The sequence below is a fragment of the Oreochromis aureus genome, unplaced genomic scaffold (assembly GCF_013358895.1).
Source record: "Oreochromis aureus strain Israel breed Guangdong unplaced genomic scaffold, ZZ_aureus HiC_scaffold_338, whole genome shotgun sequence".
NCBI classification, from domain to species: Eukaryota; Metazoa; Chordata; class Actinopteri; order Cichliformes; family Cichlidae; genus Oreochromis; species Oreochromis aureus.
This window is the reverse complement of record NW_024108885.1, coordinates 1-24,973: the sequence shown is the minus strand read 5'-3', so window position 1 is coordinate 24,973 and position 24,973 is coordinate 1. Positions and strand designations below refer to the sequence as shown.

Sequence of the window (24,973 nt, the reverse complement as noted above, 5' to 3'; positions counted from 1 at the left end):
GGTTTCACGTTTAGATCAAAACAATAACCTTTACGTCACAGGGGGGTTATGTGTCTATTTGAAAACATATTTGTAAATTCCCGTCGCCGTTATTCTGTTATATGAGTTCTTTTACCCCAGTAATATTTACGATAAATTACATTTAGCGATGCAATGTTTAGAGAGATATAAAAACCAAAGCGACTGAATACAGAAGTGTTGATTTGCGACAGACCCCCCTCAGCAAGCACATAATGCTGCAGTCCAAGGCGCGCTAAGCGATTTGGCGCTAGTGTGTGTCCGGTGTTCTGTAATCAGCTGCTGCAGCGCAGGCACTTTCCACTTTGAGCTTCTGGCTGTTTTTGAATCATACAGTGCCGCGACCTTCATGGCCAGTCATGTCTGAAGAAGAGATCAAGGTTTCCGATGAGCTTTTCAAAGATGTCAAATTCTACGTGGTTGGGGATATTGATCAAAAGGTGAGGTTCTGGACGTTAGCAGCTTTAGCCAAGTTGGTAGCCTGTGCTAACTAGCTAGAGTCATTGACTGTAAAGCAGGTGATGCAAGAGAAGCTAAGTAGTAGCTAAGTATTTGAGCTGTCTTTAGCTGACCTCTGTGAGCCCACGTAACGGTGCTTGAGACTTTCAAGTGACGCTCGCTCACTGAATACTTTGTGCAGAAGCTCCTTCAAACTGCACTTTCACGCAGCCCTTTAGCACTAGCTGCGAGTTTTGCATGTTAGCTGCTAGCTTCTAGCTTGCGGTTTGTGAGGCTCAGGCTTGCTGTTGCCGCTTGTTAGCATTTTTTTTCTAAACGATTAGCCTCAGTAATATTGCTTGGCACTTTTGATAAGCAGTGAAACGCTGCACTGCCAGTGTATTGTGTTACTTTTCATCAACCTATGACTGTCAGCATCTTCCTCAGTTATTCGCCCATTACTGCGCATGTGTCCGCAATTCCACTCGTTGGTACTGAACACCTGTGGTAAAGAGCCGTCCTTCCTGTCAAATGGCACTATCCAGACGCTTTGAATCTGCACCGAGAACAAACAATACAATTATCTTTTACGGTCTTCTCGTGGATTGATGTCTTATTGGGATTGCTCCAAGCAAAACCTCACATTCTAAAATCTAGTGGGTCGTGTTGAAGTCTGGCTGCGGTTAAAGGCTCAGTTACACTTATTCAGAGCAGAGAGGTGTGGTGGACAGTGCCGTGTCTTCCTTTAGAATGAAGTAGTGCACGGTAGGAGAGATAAAAAATTTATCAAAAAAAGTATTTCAGTTTTTCTTATATCAGTATCATTCACTGAAAAATTACAGTAACCAGCTCCGTCTTTGTTTATTATGGCACACAGGTAATAATTGTAATATTATTATCAAACATGTTAATATTAACACTAGATTTGGGTGGAGCACAGGGCTTCTCATCTTTTTCATTTCTTAAATGATCGGTTGTTAGTGCTTCATGCAGTCCATGTTAAGGGATGTGACAGACCAATTTTCAGCCAGTGCGAAGGGGCTTTAATGGCGGTTTAGTCTTGAAGATTGCATTGAACAAATATATTTTTGCACATATTTACAGTCACGATAATATGCTGACATTTACACCCTAAACCAGCAAGGTTTTTGGTCTGCCAGCAACAGATCTGACACTGCTGTCTCTTAAGGGATCATGTCCGAGATCAGAATGTGTGGAAATAGTTCCAGTGATAAAAATAGGCATCAAGATATAAATGAAATGTGTCAAATCTTTGATACAAAGTTTAATTGAAGCGTTACAGCCTTTGAAATCCACTAGTCACAATTTTGTTTGTCAGGGATGGGCCTTCTTAGATAAGTGCTCACACTGCCAGATAGTTGCCACAGGCGTCAGCTTAAACAATGCTCCTTTGCCAATAAGATTTCCTCATTAAAATGTTGGAGGTTGCCCTGAATCGGTGCCTGGGTGAAGGTAGTTTGAAGTTGTCTCTCAGACTCTGTGCTCCTCCTCCAAAAGGTGATGACTATTAGTCTTCAGTTTTCATAATGTGGATGTTGTCCAAAGTTGGTGTGGATAGACTTTAAGGTCTTGGACTTTAGCTGGTAGTCCTTGTTCTCCTAAGCAACATTGGTGAGCTACAATAAAACCAAGTGTCCACCTCTTTGCAGTCAGAAACGTAGGAGTTGCCACCTGTCTGACTGAGAGTGAGCTGAGACTGCTGACTGACACTGAGAAAGCCAACAACAGCAGCCTGCCTGTAGAGAAACACTAGATCAAAGCTCTCTGGTTAGCAGCAACTGAGCTTTCATAATCACTGATATTCTCACATGGATGATAAAGAAATCACAAAATATACTTCCACAAGACTTTGTGTTGGAAACACTGTGCTCAGAGCATCTACAGTTTATTAAGAATATCAGTATTTGTATCTGTATTTACCCACACTTATCCTTCTGACCTATTTAGTTCGAAATAACTTTGTGAAGTTGTGGCTCCCACAGTAAATGGTAAAATGGTAAATGGTCTGTATTTATATAGCGCTTTTCTAGTCCCTAAGGACCCCAAAGCGCTTTACATATCCAGTCATTCACCCATTCATGCACACATTCACACACTGGTGATGGCAAGCTACGTTGTAGCCACAGCCACCCTGGGGCGCACTGACAGAGGCGAGGCTGCCGGACACTGGCGCCACCGGGCCCTCTGACCACCACCAGTAGGCAACGGGTGAAGTGTCTTGCCCAAGGACACAACGACCGAGACTGTCCGAGCCGGGGCTCGAACCGGCAACCTTCCGATTACAAGGCGAACTCCCAACTCTTGAGCCACGATCGCCCCACAGTGTCTGTGTTAGTTAGTTAAATTGATGTAACTTCATAATGTATAGTCCCCAAGCTGATGTGGGACTTGATGGAATTCTCTGCTCGTACTGTAGGTGGTGCAGCTGCTAAAAGCAGGAAAAGCAAAGGAGGTGTCCTACAATGCACTGGCCACTCACATCATTGCAGAGGATGGGGACAACCCTGAGGTGGGCGAGTCAAGAGAGGTTTTTGACCTTCCTGTTGTCAAGGTAAGGGTTGTGTTACAACATACTCACTACTCCAAGTTTTTCTGTTTCTCACTTGATTGTGTAACAACATAACTTTTGAGACAGCTCTAGCTCCTCTGCCATAAAATTGTCATACAGCAGTATTTTTTCTGCCTGATCATTTATGCATTCTGGTTGAGTCTGTACCAGCAGCTTACAGACACGCTGTCAGCCTTTGACTTACAGTTCTGCTTGACTTCTGTTTTTCAGCCATCCTGGGTCATTCTGTCAGTCCGATGTGGAGACCTGTTACCGTATCCTTCCGTTGTCCAGACCAGCACAGCTCAGACTGCTGTTTGCCAATACATAAATCAATATTAATTCATTGATTGGTACTGAAGGGTAATAACTAGACCTATGAAAAACAAAAACAGTTCACAACAATGTGAGCATCAGCTACTGGTCAAATCCTTTTTTTAAACATCAGTCTGTTCCTAGAGACTAACGTAACCATATTGGTAATAACAGGCAAATATGAATTCACAGGAATGGACTTGTTACCTCAAATTGTCAAATAAGAGTGGCTTCTCCCTTTCTTACTTTTTCCATAACCAAGAACATCACAGAGTTACTGGCTTCTCGCCAGAATCGGGGCAGATATTTTTTGGTGTCACAGCTTGTCTTCCCAGAGTAAGTGTGTGTGTGTGTGTGTGTGTGAGAGAGAGAGAAAATGAGAAGGGTCACTATCAGGTGTGTAGACATGCACTGTATATGTTCGGTGGTATTGTACTCACTTTGAAAAATGTGAAGCTTGTTTGTTGTGTTTGTACACAGCTTCCTGATGATCTCAATGCCCTGTGGGCTTACATAACCTTTTATGGAGGAGAATGCCAGCTTAACCTAAACAAGAAGGTCACTCATTTAGTATTGAAGGAACCAAAAGGGGTGAGTGTGCGCTCCATTGAGCTGAATCTAAACTAGCTTGGTGCCACAGTTCATTCTTTACCATCGGTGCTGATATGGTGTTAGCTGCTACTTTCTTCTTGACAAAAGTCATATCTGACTTTTCATAGGTTCACTTATTTATTTTCACTACAGATGGTATTTGATTGCATATATATATATATATATATATATATATATATATATATATATATATATATATATATATATATATATATATATATATATATATATATATATATATGTGTGTGTGTGTATGTATTTTTGTCTCCAGGCTAAATTTGAGTGTGCTCTGAAGCACTCCGGCATCAAGATTGTCACCCCTGACTGGATCACAGATTCTGTTAAAGGTAACATCAGTGCAGGCAGTCTAATGATGCGTTTTATCAAGTTGTTCTTTTAAAGGCAAGTTGTTAATTATCAGCTTCTTCAAACTGTATTTTTCTGTTTAACATTGTATGTTGAACTGAATATCTTTGGTTTTGGACTAAATTGCTGAGAAACGGGCATTTTCACTACTTTTGTTGGAAAAAGAAAGTTTATTCCTGTATCAGTTCATTTTCCTTATGCTGGGCATACACTGTGCGATTTTTGGCCCATTTTGAGCCGATTTTTGAGTCGTGCGACCGTTTTGTTGATCGGCCCGAGTTTCGCCTTCATCGTGTGTGGTGCATCGTGTAGTATACGTGGGGTAACGAGAAGCGATTAACACCTCACGACCAGCTCCCGATCATCAATCGCTTGGTCGGGAGGATTTCAAACCTGTTTGAAATCCTCACGACCGTCGTGAGGGTGTCACCGCAGCCGCTCACACTGCGCACACGCAAACACATAAATGTCGGTGAAAAAGACGGAGTAGCACAGCAGTGCAGCTTGTGATCTGGACACAAGCGATGGAGGCACTTGTAGAACTTTGGAAAGCTCATCCGAGCCTTTTCGATGTGGCCTCACAAAATTATCACGACCACAACAACCATGAAAACAGTTGGATTTACATTGCTGCTCAATCACAGCTGCCTGATCAATGTTTTTCATTAGCTATTTAGCAAAGTTGATGGTGGTGGTGTGCGTGTCTGTGTGAGTGAAAGACAGAGAGGGAGAGCGAGCGACAGATTTTCTGTTATAACCTTCATTTTTATGGACGCACAGTGTGAGCACTCAGGTCGCATCAGAGCATCGGGCCGTATAGTGTGAGACCCTGAATCGTGACCTGCGAACTTATAACCCCTGCGAGTCAATCGTGCTGTTTGAGCAGAAGCTGAATAACGCGACTGAAAAAATCGCACAGTGTATGCCCAGCTTTATTCAACTTTAATAATCTATAAATTCTGACCAATAATGGAGGTGCTAGTAATCACTGTGAGCCATTATAAGTCAGTCAGAAGATCTGTAATAACCTGTCCCTCTCTTCACCATTTAAAGATAAAGCCAGGAAGGAGGAGGCACTCTATCACCCCAGACTCACATATGTGGAGCCAGAGGAAGAGGAGGAGAGTGAAGCAGAGTCATACAACCATCATTCTGATGGAAGCTACAGCCCCCAGCGATCCCGGCTGTCCAGTGGTGGCTCATCAGATGAGGAGTCCAGCCCCCGCAGACGACCGGGACCCAAAAGACTGAATTCTGTCTCCCCGACCTCTCCACGCAAACCCGAGCGCCGCAGCGAACGGATGTTTGATGATTCCGACGACGACTCTTCCACAGAGAAGGAGGGCACCAACCTCAACTGGACGCCAGCTGAAGTGGTCACCCCAGCTCCCCCTATTACAACTGGTACAGCCAGGCGTCGGAGTGGGCCACCCGGCATCAAAGACCCAGTGTCGTCCACAGGCAGTGGGCTGATCAACTTATGTGCGAATGTGCCTCCTGTGCCCGGTAGTGGCGGTGCCGTGCCTGCAGAGGCTCGCTCTGCTGCTGCCGCCATCGCTCACTCCGTACAGCAAGGTAGGTTTTTAAAAGCTTCATTTTCAGCTCAGGCCTGCATTAGATTCTCTTGCACACTGTGTGTTGAGAAATGTCAGATAGTATGGGAAGTATTTGTGGAAATAAAAATTAATGCAACACTGTTAAGCCACTGTAATGCATCATGTGCGCAACAGAGAGAGCATTGGATTTGTGCAGCTTCACATCCTTTGCCAACATAAACAGTTATAAAGTGAGAGACCTCTGGCTCATATAAATCAGGTTAATTCAGTTTCATTTATGTAACACCAAATCACAACAACAGTCTCCTCAAGGCAGCAATTAATGATTTGGGCCTAAAAATTTGCTTTGTGATGACCTGGTAACCACCAGTCACAAGGAAAATCAGTCCTCCCTGACAAGTCAGTTAGTGGTTGTTGGAAACTGGTGATAGCCGCTATGGAATCGATTCCTAAAACTCCATTGGTTCTGGACCCGTCAGCGATTCCCGGCAACCACATGTTGATGGGGAAAAGTGCATATTCTGTGAACAGTTGTAGCCAATCATTAGCAGGAAATTGGTTGCAGAGAGGTATACGGTGCTGCCCGAAGCACTGCGTTTTCAGTTGTTTCATTGAGAATAGGTCCTGTAAATGCAGGGCTCTAGAGTGCGACCAATTTGGTTGCAAATGCGACCAAATTTTTCAGTGGTGCGACTAAAAAAAAAAAATATTTGGTCGCACCGGTGCGACCAAATATTTTCGGGTAACAAAAAAAAAAATCTCTGCAACTCCGTGTGGTCAACAACAGACACACATTATGCCCCTATCGTGGACTAAACCAATCAGAGATAGTCAGGGGCGGGACCTCTCTGATTGGCCGTGGTCCAGTTGAAAGTGCAGGTGGAAGAGAGAGGTGAGTGGCTTGAATAAAGCGATATCAATTCATTAACGGATTCCACACAAAGACGTAAACACAGAGCGGACCCGACGCATCAGAATCAGCTTTGTCTTTCTCGGCTTTCTCACCCCATGGCCCGAACACGGACACGCTGTCGGAGCTTAGCGATTCTGATGCGTCGGGTCCGCGCTGTGTTTCCGTCTTTTTTGCGCTGATTCTGAGCTGCTGTCTCAAATCTCTGTTTTCTGCATTATTCATTCGCTTATTACCCACCAGTCTACCCAGTTTACAGCGCTGTCGGCCGCGGTCTTTTTCTTTTCTTTTTCTTTTTTTCACTTATATGACCTCGGACAAGAAAGCCTAATTTCTGCTGTTCAATACTGAAGAAATTTAAACTTCTTAAAATTATGCAAAATTGCAGAATATTGCAGAATATTTTTAAGGTTATCTGCTATAAAACGCCAGACCAGGAAAATCTCCTTCATGTTTTTCTGTGTTTTATTCTCAGTTACTTTGACACAAAGGCATCTGCTGTGATGTTCACAATTCTGATGAAGTCTCATGTGTATCAGTACTGATAAATGATCAGAATTATAATATTTCTGACTGTCTGAGGCTAAATTGAATCGAATCAGGACTTTGAGAACCGGAATCGAATGGATTATAGAAATCAGTGATGATACTCAGCCCTAGTGAGCAGCCTAAGCCTGACAGAAGTGGATGTAGCTGTGGGTAATAAGAAAAGATGAAAAGAACTATTGATAACTTTTGTGTTAAGGACTGATCCATCTGAAATTCATAGCCAGCTCTGACACGGTGCCATCAATCTTTGAATGCTGAAAAAACAGCAGTGTATCCAGAAAACACATTATATGCTTCAATAAATGCACTGCCCAAGTGTCCCCTCTCCCCACTGCCTTTCAGCAGCAGGCAGCAGCAAACACGTCGTCAGAGGAGCCAAGATGATGATTAAGTTTAACATTTTCTACAATATTGACAAAGCACTTTAAGCACAAGTTTGTTAGTTAATAATTCAGAAATGAATATTGTCTGACTCCCCCCAAAGAAAGTGCACATGTAAAACTCCGGTGTTAAGCGATGCGGTTGAAAAATTTGAGTGCGCCTAACTTTTGTGCCGGTACACCTAAATTTTTAAAGTTAGGCGTACCGGTGCGCCCATGTCAAAAAGTTAGTCTAGAGCCCTGAAATGAGTGCAGTTTGTGGGAAATTTTAAAGTGTAAGAATTTCTTTTATTATGAAAATAATTTTTTGCATTGAAGAAAAGTTGATTTTGTTTGTTTGTAAATGGACTGGTTCTTATATATCACTTTTCTACTTTACTTGAGCACTCAAATCACTCATGCAACTTGCCTCATTCACCCATTCACACAAGAACTTTTTCTATGATTTTACCATGTAAGCGCTTTCTATCTAACATTCACAGTCCAATGGATGCATCAGAGAGCAACTTGGAGTTAGTATATTTGGCATGTAGACTCGAGCAGCCAGGGATCGAACCATATTCATGCAGGTGGCTTTTTGATGGGCAGAGCAATGTAATCATGCACGGACTGATTTGCGCTTTTAGAATTTGTACGTTTTGTTTGGAGGGAATATTTTACCTTGTTTTCTTGCTTGTTTCAGCATTAACATAGCTACTTTTTGGAGAGAAAAATTGCAAGTCGGAATTAGCCAAGAAAACTGCGGTCAGTCATTGAGTATTTCTCTAAATAAAACTTAGACATTTATGTCTGAAAACATGCCATAGAAAATTCCCTGATGCTGAGGTGAGTAGGGTGAGCTCACAGGATTTAGTGCGGTGGGAGAGCAGCCAGCAGAGCCAAACTCAGTGTTGTTTAGATTTTGTTTACATGTACACACACACACACACACACACACACACACACAAGCCCATTCAGCTATCTTAGTGAGGACCTTCATTGACATAATGGTTTCCTTAGCCCCTTACCCTAAACCTAACCATAACCTACTTGTAACCGTGACACTAAGACCACATTTTGAGCCTCAAAAAGGCCTTCAGATTTGTGAGGACTGGGTTGTGTGTCCTCACAAGTTACTGTTGGTTCTCACAAGTATAGTAGAAGGCAGATTTCGGTCCTCACAAAGATAGCTAGACAGGAACACACACACACACACACACACTTACTTTCCAGTCTACTCTTCAGTTCTGCACTGTCCAATAAAAGTGAAAAATGCCCAGAACATTCTAATGATGTTTAAAAAAGTAAATATCATTAATATTTTTTTTTCTGTTTTTCTTTGAGCACAATGTATTAAATTGTATGATTTCTGTTTTGTTACTCCTGATGCAATATCCTGTCAATGAAGATGCTACTTCTCTCACCTCTTCAGGTGTATCTGTTCCAGAGAACATGTCAGGGTGGAGCCCGGCTGTTAGAACGCTCCGCAACATCACCAACAACTCCGACATACAGCCTGCCAATCGAGCAGCCAGCGTTCATGTAAGAAACACAGCCTGCTTCCACTGAGCACCAGCACTTCTCACCAACACTCTTACATTGGCTAGAAAGGAAACAATGCTAAAGGAGTGTGCTTTGAGTGTTTATTTGTTTTCTGTGTTTATTGGTTTTATTTTACATTTTGAATCATTACTTTTGCACTATGACAGTGACACACGTGCTGTTGAAGAAAGTAAGACGGGGCAGTAGCTATTACAGACAGGGTCGTAAACCTTAAGAGTTGTACAGATGTTAGAACAGCATAGATGGAATATTTGGATAGTACTGCAAAGTGGGAGCACAGGGTGCATAGAAGATTTCATTGAGATATTCACTGTGTCTTGGGTGGTGATTTATGCTGAGTGGATGGATGCTCCATAAGACTGCACACGTCAACTCACATTTGAATCTCAATCGTGATTTTGACTTCGCACGGTTAATCTGATCAACCAATACAAAAAAATGCATGTTCCATCAAATAGAATGAGAAGCAAATCTAGCACTCCCTAAATCCCGCCCAACAACACAGCTACACATAGCATACCCAGTCACAGCTGTTCCTGCCCGCTTAGCTTGAAGTTTCCTGGATGGAGTCCGAATGAGTAGCACTACATTAAAATACAGACGGAAACAAAAATCAGAAGAAGAGCCTGTGTGGCTTCTCTCTGGGTACGTCTTCTAATCTACATGCACATTAGGTTAATGGGGTTTCTATGCTGGCTGTAGGCATTTTTACTAGTGGCCAATACAGGTAACACGCTACAAATTCTGACCATATTGTGTATGTATAAGTTGAACTTGGCTTCCAAATCCAATTGTATAAAACGGTGGTTCTCAACTTGTCTGGCTTCAGGACGCACCATCATCACCTCTTAACGATAAGCCGTGACCCAAATTTTCAGATTCTGAAATTTGGTGAATGAAAATATTGTGCAGTTTGAATCTGAGATAGCAGAACATAATATCGCAGTATGACAATATAAAAAACACACTTTCGGGTTGCAACACACCCGTTGGTGTAGAAATCAGTGGAAAGGCAGCTTCTTCTTTGTCCCCCACAATCACCTTATGATCCAATAAAGACTTCAGGTCTTGAATGGACAGAACAGTTAGGAGCATGCAGTGTTAAAGGGGATTTATAGTTTAGCAAATGTGTCCATCCATGTACACAATTACGATTGGACAGAGGGGGGAGAGGGGCTTTTGACCCACTGCAGACATTCTCTGTTGCAGCTCTCCATGGTTCTGACTGCGCATCACTAGAAGCAAATAACGTAAGAGTGGTAAGAGTTGATTAGTTGTGGGTCACAACAAAGCAGGAAGTGACAGTGGAGTTCACTGGGAACGGGAACTCCAAAAAAACAAACAGGCTTAAAACATTTAAAAAATCAAGCATGAAGTGCGCAGTTAGGTTGCAGTGACAAATTTCTTTTTTTTCTAACATTCAGTTTCACTTCAACTCTTTGGATTTTAGAACTTCACTGTTCTTTGTGGCTGGCTGACAGACTAACTACAACGCAAGCAAGAGTTCTCCACAGACTGGCTGGAACGCATGTATTGTACACTGCCTCCAGCGACAGCAGAGCAGACTACAAACTCTCAACCTCTGCTGGACCATAAATCCTGCTTTATTAGTTTTTCATTCAGATCTTCTGCTGCAACTAATATCTGGTTTGAAAAAAGTTACGGTGACATAAGGCTTACAAACCACTGGGGAATGGTGACCAAGTCTTTTTATATAGAGGCTGTAATGATGTCATGTACATGTATAAATAGTTATGCTCAGTGATGGGAATAACGGCATTACTTTTTTCAGTAACGAGTAATCTTAACTAATTACTATTTCTATCGTTACAGCGCCGTTACCGTTACTAACAAGAAAATGCAGTGGGGTCGCGTTACTATTTTTTAACAAACAGACAGTTGAAGCTGTCTTTAGCTTACCACACGTTATATCAGTTGCACGGAAGTAGCTGTAAGTAATCTGGGCGCTACAGGTTTAAAACAGCTGCGCGCGCTCCCACGGACAGACGATCACTTTTTGGCACAACACCTGGAGCTAGGGGGCAAAACAATCGCATGAGTGCTGCTGTTTGACTGAGGAAGAATAAAGTAGTCGTGGTAAGCCAATCACATGACCACTTCAAGATGACAAAGCAACAAGGTGATATATACCAGTTTTTAATTTGTGCTGATAGGCCACGTAAAAACCAGAGTCATGATAAACAATATATATGCGGCGTTTTTTCCTCAATAGTTTCGTCATGTTTATTGTCTAAGGACAGCGCTAGCAAGCGCAAGCTCTGCTTATGAGCAAAAAATTAAAAAACAAAACAAAAAACAGCTCTTTCATGTTGGTGGAAAAATGCACCATGTTGACCAATCAAAAATTATATGGCAACATGCCATTTGGTTATTTAGGAAGAGGGGGAAGTTTTAGGAGTGACGGCGAGAGAGAGAGAGAGAGAGAGTGAAAGAAAGACAGCAGAAAAAGAGAGAGAGAGTTTTGAGATGTGAGAGATTTGTGACGTTTAGCGTGTTTGGAGTGTGTAGTTAATGTGTTGTCTTGTGTAGTTAGTGTGTTGTCTTGTGGATAGTTTTGTGTTGTGTGTCAGAACAATGAGGCGACTGCTGTCTCCAGGTAGAAAACAGCAGTGATACAGCTGCTGCTGTCAGACCTGCAGGTATCAGGCTGTGATGTTCTCCTTTATAGTGGACAGAAATATTTGGAGTGGCACAAATAATTTGTGTGGCATCTTATTGAATGCAGAACACCTGATTGTTATGTAAATAGTTTGAAATGGTCATAAAAAAAGGGTATAAGATAAATGGCTGCAAATAACTTTGTTTACAAAACCTGTGCATATGATTTTTAAATTGACAATTTATATTTGCATTTAAAGTTATGAAATATGATTCCACAAACATGTTTGTGGTTGTTACAGTAAAAAATATAACTTTTACTACTTGGATTTTAGATCAATTGTGTTAATACAGTTTATCAAAATGAAAACATAACTGTAAATTCAGACACGTGAGGTTGTGCTGAAAAGAATGATACCAAACAAGGCAAAGTAAATAGTTTTTAAAGGTGAAATGTAGAGGGAAAATCAAAAGTGGTTAAAATGGCCAATTACACCCTGGACCCCAAAGGGCTAAACATTTTTTTTTTTTTTGAATTAACACAATAGTTACTTTTCAAGTAATTAATTACTTTTAGAATCTTGTAACTCAGTTACTTTTTTGAAGAAGTAACTAATAACTATAAATAATTACGTTTTCAAAGTAACTTGCCCAACACTGGTTATGTTATCATCAAGACAAAGTAAAAAGAAGAGATTTAATCTCATACAACTGTATTTAAATCGGAGAATAAAAATAAACAAGATTTTTGGAAATAATTCCAAGTTTTGGGACCAAACAAAACATAAAGACACAGGAACAATAGGAGATCTGAGCTGTCTCGGATAAGCAGCAAGCAGGTCAGCCAAGATTTTGGTACTTCACCTCGTTTTTCTGGAGGTGACTGCTGTTGTGATTTGGCGTTGTTTAAATAAAATTGAAATAAATGTTTTGATCTGTGTCAGACAAACACAGTCACCAGTTTGTCCAAGAGACTATCAGTGACTGACGGGCTGCTGGAGAACACAAAATTGTGTGGAAAGTCTGACTCTAGACAACCTGACACTAGGGGGTCATGCTCCTTGAGTTGTCTCTTACAGTGGGTATGTTTCCAGATGTGCTCCTCATGGCTTTCTTTTTGAAAACATCTTCAATTTGCTGTTCCCCCAGCAAATTCTCATTTTCTCATTTCATTTGATCATCTCTTTTCTAGATTATCCAGCCTGCTAATCAAACAAAGCCACTGGAGCAGCAGACGAATCAGAGTCATGCTCAGACCCTGAACAGCACCAATGTTCTTCTCTTCAATCAGGCCAAACTGACCAGTCAGCCCCTGACAGCCGAGCAGCAGCAATTACTACAACAGCAGCAGTCAAACCAGGCCGCTCAGCAACATCAGCAGTTATCACAGCAACCACAGCACCCCATGATGCACCTTCAGCAGCAACAACAGATGATGCAGCTACAACACCACCAACAACAACAGCCACAGGCTGCTCAACAACAGGGGTTCCCACAGTTGCCTCTACAGCAGCAGCAGTTCCTACAACAGCAGCAGCAGCAACAAATGCAGCAACAGCAGATGTTTTCCCAGCAACAGCAGCAGCATGTGTTCTCCCAGCAGCAGCTGCGACCCCAGCAGCCCTTACGGCCTGGACTACAGCAGTTGCAGCAGCAACAGCTGCTGCAACAACAGCTGCAGCAGTTGCAGCAGCAGCAAAGAATGCAGATGTTACAGCAGAATCAACAGCAGATGCACCAACAGCATCTACAACAGCAGCAGCAGCACTTCATGCAACAGCACCATCAGATGCAACAAAAGCAGCATTTGCAGAACCAGCATCAGAACCAGCAGGCCGTGCAGCAGCAGCAGACAGCTATGCTGCAGCCACAGCTCCAGCAGCCTCCTCACGTCTCCCAGCTGTTTGGACACGAGCCGGGCCAAGAAAGTGAGTTAAGTCTTGATTACTGTGGGCTAGGGTCACATTTATGCTGCTAGAACTAAAGAAGGCCAGAGTGAAACTTCACTCATTGTATTTAAATGATCACATTTTTAAAAAAAAATCATTTTCGACCCAACCATCCATGTTCAGGCCTTTTTTCCACACATTGAAAAGTGTGAAAATTAAATGACTGAGAAATTACAACAGAGAAAAAATAATTTTGTTTAGACCTACTGCCCTGTAGGAGTCTGAGTCTGAAGTTAAAGTTTAAAAGATCAAAACATTTAAAAGTACGGGAATAATTTTTTGTCATAAAAAGAAATGTCAAACAATTAAGAGCAATGAAAAAGGGATTAGTAGTAATAGTGCAAGAATTTTAATAATTTTATGAATATGCTAGATTAAGTTTTTACTACCAGTTAGTACATTTTAACGTTGAACTCAGTTGTAAGACTGCTGCAGGGCAATGTGCACGTCTAAAACGTGGGCCTTGAATATGAAAAGTATACATATGTTTTCCAAGTTATAATAAGAGTTAAAATAGCATTTTGTTCATTTTTGTGACTTAGAAAACTTTGATGTGAAATTCTATGTGTCTAATGTTGCATCATTGTGTGACACAACTGGGGTGGCTGTAGCTCGGGAGGTAGAGCAGGTCATCTACTGATCGGAAGGTTAGTGGTTCGATCCCTGGCTCCCCAGGGATGTTGTTTCAATGTTAGTTAGTAAACAAAAGCATAGAAGGAAGTGCTTGTGTGAATGGGTGTTATTGGGTGAATGTGGCATGTTGTATAAAGTGCTCCGGGAGTAGAAAAGCACTATATAAGAATCCGTCCATTTACCACAATATACCATTCAGATATTCACTAATTGTTGTTTGCACTTTTAATCATATTAAGTTTGTGCACGACAGTTTAGTTTTAGTTTGTTTTTTAAAAAAATAATTTTTACTCAGACTTTTGATTTTTGATGCATCTTTCACAAATTACAGATCCTGATTCATTTCTATGGTAAGAGAAAATTTCAGGTTCTTAAGGGGGGTGAATGGGCTATTTTATTAAAGAAATTTATCTTTTTTCAGTTTAGTTCAATTCAGTTGAATTTAATTTATATTGTGCAGTTGCGTCAAGGCACTTTATATTGTAAAGACCCTACAATAATACAGAGAAAAGACCCAACAGTTAAAGAGCACCTTTTAAGCCAGCACTTGGCAACAGTGGGAAGGAAGAAATCATTTTGAACAGAAAGAAAATTCTGGCAGAACTAGGCTCAGAGAGGGGCAGGTATCTGCCACAACCGGCTGGGGGTGAGGGGGGGAAACCCAAGACAAAAGACACATTATGGAGGAGAGCCAGAGTTTATTAAAAATGAATACAACCCAAATTCCAGAAAAGTTGGGACTTTCTTTTAATTCGAAAGATTTTGAAATCACATGAGCCATTTTTTTTTATTCACAACAAAACATAAATAACATAACAAAAGTTTAAACTGAGAAATTGTACACCTTCATCCAATAAATGAGCTCCTTTTAAATATGCTGCTTGCTAGGGCTGTTCGATATAACGATATATATCGGATGACGATATAAAAACGTTTATCATTTCATTTTACGCTATCGTTTGTTTCGTGGTGTCGCAAAATAAACTGTTTACGGCAATATTTTTTCATCGTTTTGATGGTCACTGTAGTGGCTATATTAATTTCGTAATTTCTCTTCCTCTCTTATATTTAATTTAACCACACTACGGACGGACAAGCGCTTGTTTTTATGCGTTGCGGTTAGCAACAACGACGGTAACACTATCGCGTGTCCGCTTGTTTATGTTCCACATAAACGCTTCACAATAAAGCTCAAGATCCTGTTGAAACTTTTCAAAATAAACTCAATCACGTGAAAGAGCAGATTATTTACGGATGAGAAGCAAAACAAGAGCCCCCAGGTGCTAAAAAACAAACCTTAGACTCAAACGTTAGAACAGGCTTTTCCCCGCAGCACACCGTGTAATAAATACTCACAAAGAAAACGGCGGCCGTTACAACTTATGTCTAAAAATGTATAGTTTTATGCATCTGTTAAAATACTTGACTCCAGCTACATGACGCGCAGCTGGAAACACTTCCCGCAAGTCGAGCTGCCCGAGATTCACATAATTTACAGAAAATGTTACATTTTTGTGATTTATATCGTTATCGGGACGATAGAATTCTTATATCGGGATATGAGATTTTGGTCATATCGCACAGCCCTACTGCTTGCTACAGTTCCCAAGTAAGATGTCATGGGGGGCCAAAAATGGCTAAAACTATGAATGCTGAAAGGTATATAACAGTTTGAGGCTATTTCAGGGAAGGCCTTGTGTCATTTCAGCAGGGCAGTTGGGAACTACGTACTGGAGATATACGCTATATACGCTATATGCTCTACTAAAGCACTTTGAGTGCTCCAGTAGAGCAGACACAGAACCAGACCATTCCAAATCCAAGTAAAACAGCAGTCTGAGAGCAAAGTGCTTTATTGGGGTGGTGTGATACTTTGAGGTCTTTAAGATCAGATGGGGCCTAATTATTCAAGACCTTGTATGTGATGAAAACTATTTTAAATTAGATACTGGATTTAACTGGGAGCTGGTGAAGAAAAGCCAGTATGTGAGAAACATAATCTCTCTTTCTAGTCCTTCTCAGTACTTTAACTGCAGTATTTTGGATCAGCTTGAAGGCTTTTCATTGGAGGTTTTGGGACAGCCCAATAATAATGAATTACAATAGCCCACCCTAGAAGTAATACGTACACGAGCTGGTATTTCAGCATCAAGTACAAGCAGAGCGCAGTTATTGGTGAGCACAGCGCATGCCGTATTTGATGTGAAGGGCCTTCAGGTGCACATCTCAGGACTGTGGGAGGAAGCTGGAGTACCTGGAAAGAAACCACACAGATTCAGTAGTGGATTCAAACTCGGAACCTTCTTGCTGTGAGGGAACAACTGCACCACTGTGCTATTTGAAGCTAAAATTTTAGTACAATCATTGTCTATACCCAAACTTTGGCCCATAAAGTTTTTATTTCGATGTCATGACTTGAAATGGAATGAGCCAAATATAATTTTATTGGGCCCTCAATAAAGTAGCTGCATGCTCTACCACAGTAGTTCCCAAACTAGCGTATGCGTACCCTCGGGGGTACGCAAGTGGCTGTAGGGGGTACGCGAGGGTCGGGGTTGGAGTGGGGATCACAAATTTAAAAAGCTGAAATTTGCGCTAATGCAGTTTTGTGTAGCTATTAAATACATGACTATATACCACCCTCTGGTGTTCAGCAAAAAAATAGCTCTGACAAAATACATGGGCGTGACTTGCCCAAATGACTGACACCTAGAGCAGGGCGATATGACCAAAAATATTTATCACGATATACATTTGAAAATTTGCGATAACGATATAACTGACGATATAATTGACACTAGACAAAATACTTTACAACTCCACAACTTTATTAGTGCAAAAAACCCCATCAATGTATTTTCACTTAAACAAGCAGCTGTTTTTTATGTGCATTAAAATTATATAAAAATTTAACAGTGCAAATTCCTTGCTGACAGTTTAACCAAAAGGCATTTCCAGTGGAAATTGGCCGACATATCCTCAGCATAACCATGTATAATATCCACAAAACTTAAAAAGAGGTTATACACACACAATACAGTAATATTATGTTGAAGCACAGTACGTATCACTCCGCGAGGCTCCTGCCTACGATAGCCGTAGTGCCCCGACAATCCATCAAGCGGTGCGGGTTCGTAGCTTAGCAAAGTCGTACTGAAACATTTGACAGATTTTCGAGCGCCGTGTACCACATAAAATCGTTTCGAGGTCAGTAAACACAACCAGAATTCATACATAAGGCACGTGGGATTATAAGGGGCACTGACGATTTTCAGAAAAATCAAAGGATTGATTTTAAGTGTGCCGTATTTTCCAAACAACACGGTAATAACGACGGCCCGCTAGCTTTCTTTACCAAAAATAGTGCTTTGTTGTGTATCTGACGGACGAAAGCTAAACCAGTTCCACACCACTGAAGTTGCAGCATTTTTACAAACACATTCTGGTTCATCCGTTTCATTTAACGATCCGCTTTCGCCCTTCTCATTCTGCGTCGCCGCCATGTGCGTATGTAAACATAGGCACTGCGCATGCGCGTTTTACCCATATTCTATCGCGATATTTCATTTTCCTATCGTTGCCCAAAATTACACCGGTATTACCGTGAACGGTATGATATAGCCCAGCCCTACTGACACCTAACAGTTGAAGTTGCCTCCAAGCATTCAGTGCAGCGCGAAAATGGACAAGTGGTTAAAGAGAAAAAAAGGCCCTACCACAGAGACACCGGCCACAACAACCAATCAGCTTATATCTGAAGATGTATTTTCCAGTGACCGCACAGGTGATTGTTCAACAACAATGTGTTCGTCAGATTTGGATGCTAGCACGGATGTGTCTGTGGTTCCTAGCCAAGTGGCTAGCATAGCTGGAGCCAGTCATGTGGAAAGTGGTGAAGTGTCTGATGCGGAGCATCAAAGTGGGAGACATGACAGCTTGGACTGTAATACAACCTCATGAAAGAAGCGCAAATATAATGACAATTATATTTCGCTGGGGTTCACGTGTATAAATATTGGTGGATTTTCCTGGCCATTTTGCCTCAGGCTCACAAAACCTTCACTTTTGCAAAAGAGTATTGTCTCAGAGAATCAATGAAACCTTCACTTTTCAAGTGCCAGATCTTATGAATAAAACAGACTACAAGCTTCTTACATTTTACAGAGAAAACAACAAACACCACACTCATCCCTGCTGCATTAAATATGAAAAAAAGGCAAAAAAAAAGCCAAGATTCTAGATGCATATTTTGAGGGACAGCTAAAATCACTTTCAACAACTAAAACCTGCATTCAAGTGCCAGATCTTATGAATAAAAACAGACTACAAGCTTCTTACATGGTCAGTTACAGAGTGGCTAAAACCAACAAACACCACACTATTGTGGAGGACCTCATTCTCCCTGCTGCCCTTAAATATGGTGGGGACAATGTTGGGGGAAAAGGCAAAAATAAGCGATACAGTCCATAATTCCCATGGACTTATTGACAGTTGATGTTATGTGATGTAACTCTACCCTGAATATAATTTGCCATTCCATCATCAAACAATACTGTCTCACGGTGTGTGACTAGAAAGCGACATCAATGCTATGTCAGAAAATGTTTTCACAGCAGCTACTTCTGCGCCGCTATACTCCACAGTGAATTTTATGCAATACAGCTGGATGACTGGTGCCACGGATGTAAGTCAGACTGGCCTTACTGGGGAAGAAGATTTAACTCCATCTCCGGCGTGAGCAACAAACAGGCCTGCAACAAGTGTGAATGCGTGTGGAGCCCATGTGTGAATATTCATGAAGGAACTTAGTGAGTCATCATAAGTTGGGTTGTTTAGGACATGTCATTTATACAGTTATTTCTTTGTTAAACCGCTTTGAGTTTAAGAAAGGTTGTACAACTCTGACACACGATATTTTTTGTGTTAAAAGCTGGACACTACTGGTTAAGTTTAACGTGTGTGGTAGAAGTATCGGATTTTGTACTCGGTACACGTTGCATCCCTAGGACTCAATGCTATGTCAGAGAAAATGTTTACAGCAGCTACTTCTGAATGACTCCACGGATGTGTCACCATCTGTACTGATGGTGCACGGGCCATGACTGGGAGACACGGAGGTGTGGTTTCCATCTGTACTGATGGTGCATGCTGGTGTGGTTTGGCGCAAGCAGTCGCGCCAGATGCCTCTTGGGTACACTGCAGCATCTACCGAGAGGCTCTTGCTACAAAGGGAATACCTGTCCGTTTGAAACATGTTTTGGACACGAGTGTAAAAATGGTTAACTTTGTGAAAGCCAGGCCGCTGAACTCCCACTTATTTGCTGCGTTGTGCAAAGAGATGGGCAGCGAGCATGAGACATTATTACTCCACACAGAGGTTCGCTGGCTATCTAGAGGGAAAGTGCTGACCCGTTTCTTTGAGCTGAGGGATGAACTTAAAGTTTTCTTCAGTAACCATCCCTTTGAGCTGTCTGAACATTTGCATGATGAAGAGTACCTTACGTGCCTGGCTTATCTGTGTGATATATTTTCTCGTCTGAATGAGCTCAATCTCGGATTGCAAGGCGTTTCTGCAACTATATTCAATGTTCAAGATAAAGTTGAGGCCATGATAAAGAAGTTAAACCTTTGGAAGAACTGCATGGACACAAACAACACTGAAGTCTTTCCCGTGCTGCATGATTTTCTGTGCTCAAATGATCTCACACTATCAAAAAGTGTAAAGCGTGAATGTAATGCGCACCTTAAGGAGCTGGCGGCACAGTTACGCCGATACTTCCCAGAGACGGACGGCTCAAATGATTGGATACGTCACCCGTTCCCCGTGCCTACCTTGTTATTACCGTCTGACCAGGAGAGCCTAATTGAGATCGCCACAGATGGATCTCTAAAAGTTGAACACGCTCAAAAGACCCTGGCGGATTTCTGGATAGGACTGCGCACTGAACAGCCTGTGCTGGCTAAGCGCACTGTCAAGACTCTGATGCCTTTCGCCACCACATACTTATGCGAAAGGGGATTTTCTGCTTTAACAAACATGAAAACAAAATACAGAGCAAGACTTTGTGTGGAAAACGATTTAAGACTCAGCCTTTTCCAAATTGAGCCAAACATTGAAGAGCTGTGTGCCTCTGCTCAAGCACATCATCACATTAAATAAAGTTCTGTTTAATGAAAGTTCATATCTGGCCTTTATGCTCTCGACAAAACGGTGAATTCTAATAAATCTTTTGATACACTATACACACACTAAATTCTGTCATTACTAAAATATATTAATAAATTCATTTGGTGGTGAGAAATAATCTACTGCAGTATTTAATTTTATGCATGCGGTATTGCAATGTATTTATAGACACTGAGAGTCGTTGGTAGCAGCGGGTATGCGGCTGAGACTGACATGTCTCAAGGGGTACGTGGCTGGAAAAAGTTTGGGAACCACTGCTCTAGGGATGTGGTAGACTCAAAAGTAACACTGAGGTACCTGAGGCTCGGCTGAACAGAGGAGCCAAGAGAACCAAGATGCTGTTTGATTACAGATATTTAGCTGTCGGGAGCAATAATTACTGTTTCTGACTTCTCTGAGTTGACCTGCAAGTAGGGCTGCCACGATTAGTCGACTAGTCACAATTACGTCGACGATTAATAGTCGACGCGTCGTTTGAAGCTTTGTAAGATCCCGAAAGATGCAGGAATAAGTAGTAGGATTTAAGAGTGTAATAACGGACTGAAACAGAAGATGGCAGCACTGCATGTCCACGGATGCCAGCTGGACCCCGAACCCCAAAGAAGAAGAAGCAGTGTCCGGTTTCATAGCAGTGTCCAAATTTAGCGGCCGCATCCTTCGGAGACCGCATTTGTAGACCAATTACGTTACAGCGATGCAGCGAAGCCTGTCCAAATTCGAAGACTCCCCCAAACGCGGCCGAAAAATGCATCCTTCATTTCCCCAGATTTGAAGGATGGGTGGGGCGTATCCTTCGTGGCCCAACCTATCCCAGAATTCATAGCGCGGCCCAGCCAATTCCAGTTTTCAACAATGGCGGCAGCTACTTAGATTTAATATTACTTTTATTACTCTTTCTGGGTTACAAAATAATCTTTTAACATATTTTCAGGCGAGAATGTAGCTGTGTAAACTTCAAATATCTGCTCGGTTTATCAAGACATCACATATTTGCAAAAGTGCTCTGATGTTTCCGGATAGCTAAGAGGGTTCAAGGCTCACTAGAGCCGGCAAGAACAGCGAACTCCCGGCACATCGTTTTCAAACCCACCGTGGTCTTTCGCTACTCAGGTTAAACATGATATATAAGTCACTCAGATAATTTAAAGATGTTATTGTTTGGCTTTTTTTTGTTTTATTTGTTCCTCGGTAAATTGGTTTGGCTGAGATTAAAGTTATAGTTTTCATACAGCTGAATAAATGTCAGTGAACTGATAAAACAGAAGTGTGAGATGGTAGAGAATTTACTCCAGTATCCTGTTATATTTTACATAGAAAGAGACGGAATTTCAAGCAGTACAACATTTTGCGGCAACCACAAAATGTGAGGCATTTATTGTTTTTGTTTATTTATTGTTTTTATGTTCAGTCTCAACTGTTACGAAGCTGATGTGCAGTTAATAAGTGCAATAAATATTTATATTGGAAAAGAAAATCGTGAGAGAATCGTGATCTCAATTCTAAGCAAAACAATCGTGATTCTCATTTAATGCAAAATCGTGCAGCCCTAGTGGCAGCCCTACCTGCAAGCCACTGTTCAATGGAAGCTAAACAAAGCATTTAATTAAAGAGAACAACTTTTGGAGCTGAATATCATCAGCGTAGAAGTGATAAGACACATCAGGGAACTGCCTAATTATAAGTCCTAGAGGTGACGTGTACAGGAGAAAAAGAATTGGTCCGAGAACTGAACCCTGTGGTACCCCACAAGTCAGGTTCTTAGAGTGTGACATAAACTGATTTGCAAAAATGCTAAAAGATCTGTTGGAAAGGTATGACTGAAACCACTCCAGATCCAGACCGGACACATCGACTACATCCCGGAGCCCGTTTATCAGGCTGGTATTATCGACAGTTTCAAAGTCCTGCAAAACCATAACCGTGACTCTGTCACTAGAGGCTTTAAGTAATGTGGTTTCCTTTGAGTGGCAACCAGACTGAAATTTGACATATATCTCGTGTTTTTCTAAAAAGGCCACAAGTTCATCTGAAACTCCTTTTTCCAGAATTTTAGACAATAACGGGAGCTTGGAGATGGACCTTAAACTCTGTTGGATCCAAACTGCTCTTTTTTAATATCGGAAAAACAACAGCATGCTTAAAGGGCCTCGGGACCACACCTGTTAAAAGAGAGGCGTTGCATATCTCTACAGTAGAGGAGCCAATGGCAGAGAGAACATTTTTAAACAGCCCAGCAGGTAGTATGTCATTTAGACAAGTGGTGATTTTCATTTTATCCAGCAGAGGTGAAAGGTCATTTATAGTCACTGGGTTAAAAACTAATAGGTGGTGTAATGGCCACACAGAAACTGATGTGCTGCTGTGCTCACGGTCAGCAGCAGCACAGGTCGTAGACAGGAGAAAGAGCCAGCTTTGATGGCTGAGAGGACAGCAGCTGTTTTCACCACCTGCCTGCTGTCACGCCGCTCTTTCCAACATGGGAGACTCCAAGTAATACAGAGTGACTGATTATCTGTTGCTCGTTGATATTTTTTTGTGTTATTGCGTGACTTGTGCTTTAATGGATGAGTTTAGATCACACAACGCACTAAAACACAAGTCACACAAAGTCTGTGTGACCACAGACTGAACCTGTCCAAGTCTTTTAAGTCTAATTAAGAAGAAAAGAACACTTGCTGATTGAGATGATGAATTTCTATAGAAGGCTGGGTCTTTTATAACTGCAGGATTGAAACTGCTGTCAGTCCTGCACTATCTTCAGTCTGTGATTCAGTGACAGTAATTTCTTTCTTTCCCCAGTCCCACAGGATGGCTTCCTCCTGGGCTGTGTGTTTGGTATTGCCGACTATCCAGAACAGATGGCTGACAAACAGCTCCTTGCTACATGGAAGAGGGTAAGTCACTGAGAGAGAGTGTGAATACCCAAGTAGGGTGAAAGACAGGAAACAATGCTGAGCATCAGAGAGATCAGTGTTTGTTTACCGATCTCCTTTGTCAGGTCATTCAGGCATGTGGAGGCTCAGTTGATCCAACCCTAACCAGCCGCTGCACACATCTCCTGTGTGAAAGTCAGGTCAGCAGCATGTACGTACAGGTAAGGATGTCTCCCATGAGAACAGACACAGAGTTTATGGAGTGTGGAATCCCAGTGTGACTATCATAAATGTTTTCATACTCATTCATTATTGGCCTTTAACTGGAGTGCAACATTTAGTATCACCTAAATGTTGATGCTTTGTTGTGATGGAATGAGACAAACCCTTGAATAGATATTACCCGCTTCAAAGGCTAGAGGAGAAAGCGTATGACTGAATGTTGTGATAAATACTGAGCTTCTGCTGGTTGAAGTTGAACCAAAAGCACGTTTCCTCTGCCAGGCACTCAGAGAGGGGAAACGCTGTGTAACCGCCCACTGGCTTAACACTGTGCTGAAGAAGAAGAGGATGGTTCCTCCTCACCGGACGTTACATCTGCCTTTTGCCTTCCCTCCTGGAGCCAAACCCTGCTCTCAGCACGTATGTCTGCCTTTTCTTTTAACAGTAGCTTTTCTACAATCTTTGTACTTGGTGAACTTAATGAACTTCAAAATACTGCACTCCAATTGGCAGGAAGTATTTCTGCTTGTCAGAGCTTTACTCCAGCTCTCTGTTTGTTGCCGTCTTTCCTCAGATCATATCAGTGACTGGTTTTATGGATGCTGACAGAGATGATCTAAAACTGATGGCCTACCTGGCTGGTGCCAGATACACCGGATATCTTTGTCGCAGTAACACTGTTCTCATTTGCAAAGAGTAAGAGTTGGGGTTGGGTAGATGAGTTCTTCTTTGGGTATTCTTTTGTACTGCATGCAGTATATCCATAGAACTCAAACTATACAAGAACAATCTTACTTTTGGTTTTATGTCGTTCTTGGAGTGTACTCCTCATTTGTATGTGTGAAGGACTATCTTCAAGACTCTTTATCCTAAGTATTAACCTTTTTTAGTCAGATTAGATGGTTTGTTTTGTTAGTCCAGCATTTTCACTCTTTTATTTCCCAACTTTGTTGCAACTTGTTTGAAATGTCTCATTTTCTTTTAAACATTTTTCAGTCGAACCTTCTTGTGTGAAGGTTGAACCTTCAGTGTGCTTGAGAACCTTCACTTCTCAAGCACACTTTCAGTTTTATGGTTGTCTTGCTAATATCACTTTAGACCCAGTGGGCTTAAATATGAGAAGGCCAAGGAGTGGAAGATCCCTTGTGTGAATGCCCAGTGGCTGTGTGATATACTGCTGGGCAACTTTGAAGCACTGAGACAAATCCAGCACAGCCGATACTCCATCTACACAC

At 41.7% G+C, this 24,973-nt stretch overlaps 1 protein-coding gene across 1 annotated transcript; it reads left to right on the top strand.

The window, feature by feature from the left end:
* Positions 1–257: 257 nt before the first annotated feature.
* On the top strand, positions 258–24,969 carry LOC116326312 (PAX interacting (with transcription-activation domain) protein 1; the record flags this gene model as incomplete). The annotated part of the gene is made up of 14 exons (XM_039607734.1): positions 258–458; positions 2,894–3,028; positions 3,257–3,300; positions 3,613–3,676; positions 3,821–3,931; positions 4,224–4,299; positions 5,372–5,893; positions 9,125–9,234; positions 13,067–13,802; positions 23,443–23,537; positions 23,642–23,737; positions 24,021–24,158; positions 24,313–24,434; positions 24,837–24,969. Coding segments are annotated over exons 1-14 (2,463 nt in total), but the record flags the coding sequence as incomplete, so codon positions are not given.
* Positions 24,970–24,973: the final 4 nt, after the last annotated feature.